The following is a 12,440-nucleotide window of genomic DNA, read 5'->3' as shown; positions in this document are numbered from 1 at the left end:
ATTTGCAAGAAATTTCCGTAAAACTGTTGTCCAAAAAGAGGACGATTGTCGAAAGGAACCGACGAACTAATCTACCGATTAGAGGGAGAAAACGTTGACAGCAAAGGGAGAAAATAGCTCCAGAGACGTATGGAACGAATGAGGTGATGTTATTCTGAGACCTATACGGAGAAGCATAGAGAAGAGTGCAGTGAGACATATAATCCTGTGACGCAACCCTGCGACGTATTAATCTCTGAAGAAGTATTCTGAGAATATCCTGAGACGGATGGTAGAAAGTATCATCCTGAGATCCAAGGGTCTGAACAGCGACAAAGGAAGCAAAAACAGACTGAGGACGAGCAGGTTATGAAATCGTACAAGACATTGACTTCGATTGTTCACTCGATCCTATGATGAACTAAATCTATCAGTAACAGATCAACTATCTTATTTTAATCTATTTACGTTTTCTTTGTATTTCGGTGAAAGTTAAATTTCTAAAAGCAGAGTACATTCCTGATGTAATGAATTTTCACAGTGTTTGTATGTAATTGATTAAATTGTTTGTTTACATGTACGGGGGCTCGTGTTGGTTTGTTCTATATACCTGCTCAGATCTCTATCTATTCCACCTATAAGTTTCACCATTTATATTTATTTATTCGAACCGGGCAATAACATCGAGGGCGGTCAACCCCTAGATAACGAAAACCAAATACGGAGGAACATTCACTCCCCCTGTGTAACAGTGCATTCTGGAGACCTAGGAGCCTTTTCATTTAAAACCATACTGATTACATCATTGAATAATTTTTAAATCTATTGTTCTTGTCTCCTTGTTGAATAACAGTCGAGATCTTTTTTGTCTCAGTTGATGTAACCTATTCATTGCTAAATGTAGCTGGGAATGTGAATTTCACTTCTTTGTAGAAACAATCCAAAAGTGTTTTAGCACCTGGTGGTGCTGTCAATGATTGAGTGCTTTCATGTCCTAATGGAGTGACTCTGAGTTGATCTCGAGATGCTTGTGGTACATAATGTTGATTCCAATGGTCTATTTGGCCTTGAACATGATTATATTTCAGTCTAAATGAGAGAGGGTAAAGCAGATATTCATTGATGAGTGATCACTCTTAGCATCCATTTCTCAGTAAATGTTGCAAGGTCATCACTGCGGTCAGAATCCATTACAGATATAATGATAAACATAATCTTAAACACAAATGCCAAAGATGGTTAAAATCCCTTGCTGATAAATGTTGAGTCCTTTAAGCAGAATTTCATCTCTGGCAACTAATGTTATATTATATATTTTAAATTTTTTTGTGACACATGATACCAAATCAAAACCAAGATGATGTATCTTTTATTAACATGATATTCGACCCCACATTCCTCTAAAGATGTGATGGTTAGGTCTATCAAAAATGTTGTCAAGAAAAGTTTTAAAAAAAATTATGTTTTACTGTGAACAACAATAAGGCCACTATCAAAATATATATATATATATATATATATATATATATATATATATATATATATATATATATATATATATATGTGTATTGAGTCTTAAATGCCAAATCAGCAATAAGCCTATGAAGCTTATCACTATTACATTGTCAACTTTATTTGCACAAATTTTCCTTAGGTTTGCCAATACAGAATCTTTCACAACAATTTGTGGCTTTTGAATTTGTGAATATATGGGGCCCTCCAAGCTTGTTGACCAAAACCATGCACTCGGTGGATTTTAATTACAAGTATTCCTAATTGCAAATACAACTGTAAATTTCATATATGTACCACACAATTATTTTTGGTCCTGTAATTTGGAACAGGCTTGGTACATCTGGTAAATTTTACATACTGATTACTTTATGACTGTGCACTGAGAAGGTTACAAACAGGCAATGATAATGCGTCTGCTACTAATACATAATTGTTTTGGGTATTCTAAATCAACTTCAAAGAAATATTGTTGCTACTGCTGTTGCAATCATAACCAAACTGAATCAAAAACTGTAATTGTCCAAGTTAAAACATATTTGTGGCCCCAAAGAACCATTATTACAGCCCAATGGTTATAGGCTTTGGCAGCGAGCTGAGGACCACAACAGCAACATTTGCAACTCAATCAAACTTGGATTTGGGAATTCTTAAACTGTGTGAAAGCCACCGTAAAGGGCTGAATCAGGCTATTATTATGGCCCAGAAGTACCAATATTGTAGCCCACTGGTTATATGCTTCAGCATGTCAGCATAGGACTAAAAGAAAAACATTTGCAACCCAATCTGACTTGGACATAACAATGTCCTAAACCATTTGATAACCACCATTTGGGCCGAACTGGGACTTTATTGTGGCCCACAAATTTGTATCAACAAGAACAATGGCTTGTACGTGATACAAATTATGTGTCTGAGTAAAGAATCTGATCCTGTATTACAATGCATAAGTAATTTCAACCATAGAAATTTAGTGGCAACTTGAAAATAATTATCTCATCTATTTATGATTTGTTGCATTTTGTTAATCATTCAATGTTCAGAATTTTGCAGGTGTGTTTTCTGTTTTGTTTAAATATATTTAACACTTCATCTGGATTCAATCTGCATCCCATTTTCATTTTACTTCCAAATTTTCAGGGTCTGTATATATGTTGTACCTGCCCAGGCCAGCCTGGGTTGGCTGCTTTTAAATGCGTCTTTGGAAAGACTATTAACTCCAATTTCTGTGGCATGATATTACCAATGATGTGTCAAATGTACCATCAAAACCACTGAAAACATGAACCCTCAAAATAGGATGTAATGAAAACATCGTCCAACAGAAATTTTAACATATGAATTGCAACTAGAGATACTTTCAAGTCTCACCTAGGGGCCCCGAGTGTCCGAGTGGTCTAAAGCGCTGTTATGGATCAATGCCATCTCACCTGTCTGCGTGGGTTTGAGTCTAGGATTCGGCCAATGTGGGTATGTGAGAAAGCTTGCCAGTAGCTTCTCGTGGGTTGGTGGTTCTTCCCGGGGTTTTCCCCGGGTTCTTCCTCCACCATTAATATTGGCCGCCATTCATAGTCTATCGTGTGCTGAAAAATGGCCTTAAACCCAACAACAACAACAACAAGTCGTCTCACCATGGCAAATACATGTGCTTTCTTGTACATGTTCTTTGCTCCTTTTCCAGACTGTCAGATATATGACCTAGAGTATGGCAAATGTATTCTCAATACTTGTGGGCAACCAATGTACCAAGTTTGTCAAATTTCCAACAAGTGGTTTGGGTTATGAAGAGATAGCATGGGGGATAAATATCAGAGAAATGTTTTGTAAATCATATATTTATTATATCCAATCATGTGTGGGAAAAATGTCACAATTCTATGTTTTGACAGATTTCACAGACTAGTGTACAGAATGCAACATACATATCAGTATACTTTCTGACTTCTACAAACAAGTGGTATATTACAGATATTATTTTCAACACCTGCAAAACATACTAATTTATTATAACTTGTCTGTATGCCAATTTCTTGTTTAAAATATCTTTAAATATTTTTAAATAAAATATAAGAATAATGTATTTTTAAAACAATATAGTAATTATTGTACTTTATATCTTCTTTCTTCTCTATCTCTTCCTATCATTCTATTTTGTCCTTATTCCTGGGGTACTATTCAAGAATCACAAATCTTCCTGACTTGTAGAAGCAATGGAGGATTTGGCTTAACTGTGACTCCCTGTACACGTCTATACCTATAGCCAGGGGCCATGCTAAACTCAAAGTCTCGGACTAGTATTGCTAGAACAGTCTTCATCTCTAGTATGGCAAACTTATTCCCAATACATGTATGTGGACCAGCTATGAAGGGAAGAAATTTGTAGGTTCCAATGTCTTCCATGAATCTCTCTGGACGGAATGTCTCCGGATCTTCCCAGTTCTGTGGCATCCTGAAGAAAACACCAGAAGAATGTGAAATCTTGTGGCTGCAAAAAGCTCCCAAAAATACAGACCCAATGTTAACACTTATGCATAGACAATATGATTGCAGTTTCAACCAGTGGCATATCCATAAATTCAATTGCATATGCAAAATAACTTATTTTCTGCAAAACCATGAAGTTTCATGCCCATTAAAAGAAATAAAAGTAAAAACTATACTGATTTATTTTTAATCAAACAAGTCTCACTCAAAAACAGAATTTCTTCTGTGATCATACCAGGGGTCAGACTAATAAATTTTTCCATGATAATACCACGGGGCCAGTCAAGTAAAAATTGGTCAAATGGTTGTGGTGGGCTTACACAAAGATATCCTTACTCAATATTTAAAAAAAACTAGGTGGTTGATTTATCATCAGGCACGAAATTATCACTGGATGAATACATAAGATCTGTGTTTGTAAACTATGAATGCCCCCACTGAAAATCAACAGAATGTAGTCCAGAAAAGTTCACAAACTTAAAACAATGCTGTTTTAGTGACATGTATATAGCAAAGGGCCCCCACCCACCATAATTTGCTTTGCACGAACTTAAACAGAGGTACTGGTGTTGGGAAATTAAAGTTTGGAGAAAGCGTATAACTCCTCAAAATGATGACACAAAATGCTGGAAATCCAAACCATTTATGGTCTCATTAATATGAAATCTGGTTGAAATCTTATGCTATGGAAACCAATGTCAGGGGCAATAACTCTTCCGAATGGGAATGTGGAATGCTGGAGATGAAACTAAAAAAAAACGTCTCATAAATACAAATCTGACAAATAAAAATATCTTTGGGAAGGTAATTCTGCTGAAACCAATGTCTGGATTTATTATGTAAATTATGTAATGGAATGCTGGCATATGATACAAGCTGTTCCATTTAAACAGGACGATGATAAATTAGGGGCACAATAACTGTGGCAAATGATACAAGCTGTTCCAAGCACCAAGGGAGGGTATTTAAAAAAAATATATATGCCAGGGTACTCTGATTTTTCAAAGAGTTCATGAAAAATGTTAAACAAATTCTAAACTGCATCTATGAGTTTTCCCAAGGCTGAAAGTACCTTCTCTGGGTCACAATTATGTTTTAGTGGAACAACCACCCAATTCAAGTAAGAGTTTAATGTTGTTTTTCAGAGTTTATCATGGTATAAACTGACAGTCACAAAATCAAGCAGTAAATAATGCCCCAAGTACATTATATAAGCTGTGTGAGTCAGCAATTGGCAGTTTATACTAAGATAAACTCAGAAAAAATAACAATTCCACTCTTATAATTGCAATTCTTTATAATGTTGTTAATTCTATTATTTATAGTTTGCTTTTTTAAAGAAATTTTGTATCAGTTTTAGAGTCCTATTAAGAGCATGAATTCTTGTTGAGGGCTTCCACTACATAGCTATTTTTAGAACTGGGGTTCCCCTATCATTAATATAATAGCTATGTCAAGATCAAACAAGCAATTCCACAAACAGTACACTGTATAAAGTTTTGAACATCGTCTTAATATTTTATCTACATTGGCACATGTTCTGAATAGAAGCTCAATATTGAAAGCAAAGGATGTGTTGTTTTGTTGGACATGCAAATGACTACGGATTTGATGATTTCATAGGTGAGTTCAATGTGTCTTGGTCTTTTCATTACAGTATTGTTTACATTCATGAGTAACCAATTTTTGTTTCATTAATAATTATTGTCTTATTAACACAGAATGTTAAATTTGGTTAAAATCCAAGAATCCTAAGTAAAGTAACCATGCATGAACCAAAGTCAAGAGGAAATGAAACCATGGTCCATAGCTTCTGTAAACGATACTAAAGAAGCTGTAAAAAGAACTCAATTCAAATACCATAAAAATAAGGATGCCTGCCAGTGTGTGTGTGTGTGTGATTTGGATTTTTAACACAGCTTTAACAATTTTTCAGTCATACCGCTCTGATGTCTGCAGTGTGACAGTTTATAGTGATTTCAGGCACTGGGGTATCATGCCGCAGGCATGTAGCATGATGTCCCACCAAGGCATATTATAGTGACACCAGGCAGACCAGTCCTAACACTAACCTCTTAATGCTAAGCACCAAGCAAGGCAGCTGTTAGTACCATTTTTGTAAGTCTTTGGTATGACTCGGCTGGGGATTGAACCCACGATCTCCTGCATCTGAGGTGGATGCTCTAACCACTAGGCCACCGGAGTGGTCTAAGATGCCTGCCAATTTGGCTGAAATTCAAGAAAACTTAGTCAAATTATGCTGTGGAAACCAAAGTAAGGAGGGGTGAGAAAATGGGGTAATAATTTCTGTAAACAAAGTTGCTGAATGCTCAGCCTAGTTAACTCATTCAAAATCTAATTAACATAAATCTGTATACCATGTATGGATGAAATACTGGAAACCATGGTAAAGTCAGGCTATGGGTACAAAGTCAGAAAGTTGGTAAATTAGGGGCAAAACAATTGTAAATTGTAAAGTTGAAGGTCATACATAATAAAAGAGTATGGTTAAAATCCAAGAATCTTTTGTAAAGTTGATGCTGTAGGAAACAATGTCAGCAGGATAACGTCTGTAAATGATGATGCATTTTGCTGTAATTCAACTCATGCAAAGTTTCATGAATATAAATCCAAATTTAGCTGAAATTTTAGCAAATTTTTTAAAAGTTAGGCTATGGAAACCAATGTCATGGGGATGGTAAATGAGGGTTATACATGGTTCCCATGTTGAACATTTTTGATAAGATAAATTTCCAGGTCATTTCCAGGGTTTTTCCAGGATGAAATTACTTTTTTTCAAGGTTCACATATGACCATTACTGAAAGGAATTAAAGAACATGTTAGATTATAAAACATGCATTTTCTAAATCTAAAGATGTTTCTCTTTCAAGACTCTCCAAAAACATCAAGTCAGAAAAGATGATCATGTACAAAACCACAAAATTTATCATATGAAACAATTTAGATTATATTCCTATAAATTTGCATGTAAAGTCATTTCAATGGACAGAATAAAAATTCTAACTTTAGTTTGCTACATTATGTTACCAGGTGGGAACAACATAATGAACATAAATTATGTTTTGTTTTCTTTCAAACCTTTCAAACCTTTAATTCTAAAGAATTCTATAGCAATATGTATATGCATCTTATAGAAAGTAAACAATTCCTATTAAAGTATAAAATAAAAAAAAGGCAAATAATTAGAATCTTGTCTAGTAACAAAGAGAGCGTAACCCTGAATTTATCAATAAAATCCCAAACAAGATTTTTCAAACAACCTAAGCTCCTTAAGAGGATCTGGTTAAAAATACATCATTTAAAAAACATTTTCGAAAGGGTTGATTTAAATTTTGTCAAAAGACCTTCAAAATTATATACTTTTGTATAAACAAAGACTGAATTTTCTGTAAAATCAACTTGCCTTCTTGTAATTCATTAAACCAGTCCCCAAACCTGATTGATACAGGGGCTTGTATTGTTTTCTAACATAAAATTACCACCATGTCAGCCAATACTGCGTGCCGGGCAATCCTGCGCAACAATATGTTATTTCTGTAAACACATGTTATTTTGGGTCAAAAATCCATTTATATCAAGAAAGAATGATTATACTTTAATTAAGAAAAATGATATTCATAAAATATATAAAGATATCCCACATTTTGACTCGAAATGCATACGAAAATGTGGTTACTAAATGTCAACACGAAGACCCACTCCATGACCTTCTTGAATGTGTAACCCAGAAAATCCTATTTACTGTGAATTATACAAATAAATACATTATATAAAAGATGGAAATGTATATCTTATAAAATACTGCATCTTAATCCAAGTTTCCAATTTTGCAAGAAGTTGTCTCACACATGCAAAATCATCTGCTACCCAACATGTCAACTTGCTGCTATAACAGGATTGTCACGAAATTTCCTGGCATATAGTCTGTTTCTAACTTCTTTAGTAATTTTTCCCCATAAACAAGACACTGTTGACATCTTGCACCCCATTCATTGTTGTTTCTCTTCCACATAACAGCTTATTTTTTTAATAAAATGTTGAACTTTAGTAATTATTTTTACAAGATCGGTTTAATTGGCTTAATATTGCTTGCCATTTATTGGCATTGTTACATTGAATTTTGTAAAACAAGCTATAAACCAGACCTAATTACCTAAATGAATTGCTGACAGAAACAGTCCAAATTAATGTATTTCATTTCTATAACCCGATATTACATCTTTTCAAAGCTGTGCGCTGAATTGTCCTACATTTCACGAGTCATGAAAACACGGGGGTGGTATCCCATGTGTCCAAAATTAATATTATTTTAAACAGAATATTCTGGTGACAATTGCCTCTTTTCAAATGGTAAGCATTGCAGTATTTTATTTTCATCAATCCGTCGAATTTGGTATGCGTTTTGCTTCAATATTACAGAAGGAAACCTTAGGTGCACAGAAATGCCCGACAGCATTGAAATACAAGGGATGAAAATTTCTCATTTCAGCTCTTAGATTCAACAATTTGGAATAAAAATTTGGCTTTAAACAAATAGTCTGTTTTCTAATCTGAGTTTCCTCTGACTATTCCCACATAATTTTTCATATTTGGACATTTAGGTTGGGGTGTGGGGTCTTTGTAACTGCATACTGAAAACTTGGAATTTGCTCCCCCCGTGGGATAGCGACTTATGAAAGTCGCTTAACAGCGGGCCTATAAAATTTAAACTTGTGTTATATCATCTCATACCCACATGAAATCGATAGGAAAATGATTTGTTTTCTCAGAAATGTTAAGTATTATAATCGTTATTTCATTAATCCGCTGACAGACAAGACGAAACTACGGCTTAGATGAAACCTGACCCAGTAATTGCCATTTGCATTACTAGTCACATGACTTCACAAATCTCAAATGATGACATTGCAAGTCCAACAGTCATGTGATATCAACAACAAACTCCTTTATAATGTTTTTGTACAGAAATTCAATTATATTAAATGAAAGTCAGTTACTTTTTGTAAAAACCTGCAATCTGGCCAGTCTGATTTATCAAGCAGAATTTTTTTTCTCTGCAACATTTAAAAATGTGGGTCATTAGATTTGTGCACTCATGCAACTAGCTATGCAAATCGTGAGTACCAGGTCACATTTCATCAACAACGTAATTTTATCTTGTCTTTCAGCAGAGTAAAAACATAACAATTTTAATACTCACAAGTTTTTGAGAAAATAATTTTCATATCAATTTCATGCATGTATCATTTGATCTAACAACATTTGAAGTTGCTAGGCCATCCAGTAAGCGGCTACACTCTGCCATCAACATGTTGGCTTCTTGTGATGATAGACTGGTTTTCATACCTTCCATGTAAGGAAAGATACGGATATCAAGCTGACTTTGAAAATAAAAGTCTAGTAGGCAAATCTAATCCACTGAGTATTTGAACTGATTTAGCATAAATGTTTATTGCTAGCACCCAAATGATCCATACAGTTCCCTCCAAATATTCTGGTTAATACCTGATAAATTTAACTCACAATCAGTTTAGTTATGACTCAATTATGCAATTGTTTTGGACATCAAGTGGTGGTGGAAAATTCCCGTTTTTTTTTCAGACTTTCATTGATATCTGCTAAATTCAAGGACTTTTCATGGTCGGGAAACAATTATCATTTCTCCCAACTTCTTCCCTGTAGCATGGGAACCCTGGTTATAACTCTTGTAACTGATGTTAGGGCATGCTGGAAATGAAACTTGTTCAATGACATTGGCAAACTGCTCTGGTGGCCTAGTGTTTAGCGCATCAGCATTGCATGCGTGAAGTCACAGGTTTGAACCCAGCCAAGTCATAAAAAAAGACTTATAAAAATGATACAAGTAGCTACCTTGCTGTGCACTCAGCTTTAAGTGGTTAGTGTTAGGGCTGGTTGGCCTTGTGTCAGGATAATGTGACTGGGTGGGACATGATGCTACATGTCTACAGCATGATGTCCCAGTGCTAGACATCACTACAAACTATCGCACTGCAGATATTGTAGTGATATGACATAACATTTTATAAAGCTACATTAAAAGTCCAAAACACACACAGTCCAGCTCATTTGATAGATCACCTCTTTTGATCAATCAGACTTTTCAAACAACTTGATTTCATTCAAATGCACCTGTAGTAAGCAGCTATCTTTCTTACAGAGTCAAGTCATTCTGATTTTGATTGAATCATTCCAATTTTTATTTCACACTATGCCATCATGATCACTGCAATCTAATTCTATATGCAGGTTTGGTATAATTTTATGTAAACAAGCCACAAGCTGATCACCAGTATATCTAGATCAGAGAAATGCTTATAACGTATGATTGCAATTCTTTTGTGAAAGTGTAACTAAGTGCTTGTTTCAAAGATGTTGTTTAATACTAACCAATCAAAAATCATGCTCAGTACTCTGATTCACCTGAGAAAGTGTGAGAAAAACAGAAAAGTGAAATCATCTGAAAAGTATCATGCCAACATGTACTACAGACATTGTAAATGGAATATGCATGGCATCCATATTGGACAAATACCATTCCACTTCAGCATGTCACATGGACAGAAAGATTACTGTAAGCAGCAATGTTTCAACTACTTTAAACAAGCTAGATTACTCAATACAGATTTCAAGTATTCCTATCTTTATTTCAGATTCCATTATTTGAAATTTCCATGGGTAAAGGCTGGCATATCTGTTCGTATGAAGTCACATGCAATACAGGTACTCTCTACTGCCTTAGTTCATTTGAATAAACTCTTTAGGAAGGAAACTTGTTTAACTTAGAAAGCAACTATTGTATTTGGTCTGGGTATATATTCCCACTGTGAACACCAGATAACAATACAAAATTGTTCCAAACTGTGAACACCAGATAATACAAAACTGTTCTAAACTGAACATCAAATTACACCTATGATTTATTTCCATAAAAATCTTAAAATGTATCTCTCCATTGTACCCCTGGGTCAACATTGCCTGATAGGCATCACAAGTCCAATGGGTGGTTTGAAAATCCTGTCTTTAACAAAACAAGATTGGGATATAAGAAAATATAATGATACTACCTGTGTAAGGCTCCAACGTGCAGGTTGATAATTGTGCCAGCTGGGATCCTGTATCCACTGATTGTGTCATCATGAATAGCACATCTGGTGATGTTGGATATTGGAGGGAACAGTCTATGAGAAGAACAAGATCTAGTGGGTCCAATGATCCTGATGAAATGTATAGATCTAAGATCCAGAACTGCCATTACATAGTGTCCAGGAATAAAGATCATAAAACTTCTGAGTTTTAATTTGAACTTAAGATTTGGTGTTGAAGAATGAAATAGGACTTAACTTTTGATTGGATGAAAGTGAAAACTCAAACTCTGAACACACACACACCCACACACACACCCACACCCACACACACACCCACACCCACACCCACACACACACACACACAGAGTGGAACCCTGCTATAACACAATAACTGGGGTAAAAAAATTTGGATCTCATTAATAGCGGGGTCGCATTAATGCAGGGTTTACAAGTATTTTATTTTTTTCAAAGAACAACTCATTGGCACATCTGCGTGTATTCATGTCTAATGTATACGATAAACAGGGTATCAACAAGGTTTACTACTGTGCTGTCGTGGCATGCACTTCATCCATAATGCATGTAATTCCATAGAAAAATTGCTCATAGATTTACAATATTCCATAATGTTGTCCCAGATCATTGTGTCTGAATTCAACATCTAATATATAGCATGAACAGAGTATTAACACCGTTTACTTGCTGTCTGATGTTGTATGGCCGGGGCTTGCAATTAATCCATTATACATGTAATTCCACTGCATAAACTGCATTTTAAATTATTCAATAATTTTGTCACAGATCATTGTTTGAATTCAATGGAAAAAATTAACAGCAAAATTAGGTTAAGAAAGATGAAGCACATGTATGGTTCACTACTTTCCAGGGTCTATGAACAGTGTCTGTACAAATTTTATACTGCTAAAATCAGTTTCCGTGTACCATTATCCATTGTAAATTTCCAATAATTAATGCTTGTAGGCCTATTCGTTTGAAAGACTACAGCAAGAATAATTAACAATCAACACATATTTTCAGCATGCATATAACTTTTACTTCAGATTTTGTGAATATTGAAAGAAACGTGTGAAAAGTGCTATACTAATCATTGTGCAAAGTGCAGAGAACGACATGCATTTGTGAACTTGCTTTTCCATAACAGTAAAATAGTTTTATAAAATAATGAGTTCATAACCAAACACCATACAGATGTAAAACCCGATAACTAAGTGCACTAGGCCTGCAATGGTCATGAGTCACTTGTAAAAAAGTTATTAAGCAGAACACATGTACAATTTCATACCCTTTCAATTTTCAGCTAAAAAAGTGGGCATTAA

At 34.8% G+C, this 12,440-nt stretch overlaps 1 protein-coding gene and 1 long non-coding RNA gene across 4 annotated transcripts in view; one reads left to right on the top strand and one right to left on the bottom strand.

The window, feature by feature from the left end:
• LOC149796486 (uncharacterized) overlaps positions 1-12,440 on the bottom strand; it is an 85,574-nt gene that overhangs the window by 27,556 nt on the left and 45,578 nt on the right. For both annotated transcript variants that reach the window (XM_089961200.1, XM_089961201.1), the window contains one exon: positions 11,083-11,196. In XM_089961200.1, the coding sequence (XP_089817326.1) occupies positions 11,083-11,196 (114 nt within the window). The remainder of the gene's footprint in view (positions 1-11,082; positions 11,197-12,440) is intronic.
• LOC149796487 (uncharacterized) overlaps positions 1-12,440 on the top strand; it is a 65,861-nt gene that overhangs the window by 15,628 nt on the left and 37,793 nt on the right. For both annotated transcript variants that reach the window (XR_016421704.1, XR_016421703.1), the window contains one exon: positions 10,669-10,738. This is a non-coding gene — a long non-coding RNA (uncharacterized LOC149796487). The remainder of the gene's footprint in view (positions 1-10,668; positions 10,739-12,440) is intronic.

The sequence above is a fragment of the Sinohyriopsis cumingii genome, chromosome 6 (genome assembly GCF_028554795.1).
Source record: "Sinohyriopsis cumingii isolate HCF-2022 chromosome 6, ASM2855479v2, whole genome shotgun sequence".
In the NCBI taxonomy this organism is placed as follows: domain Eukaryota; kingdom Metazoa; phylum Mollusca; class Bivalvia; order Unionida; family Unionidae; genus Sinohyriopsis; species Sinohyriopsis cumingii.
This window is presented reverse-complemented; position numbering and strand designations above follow the sequence as displayed.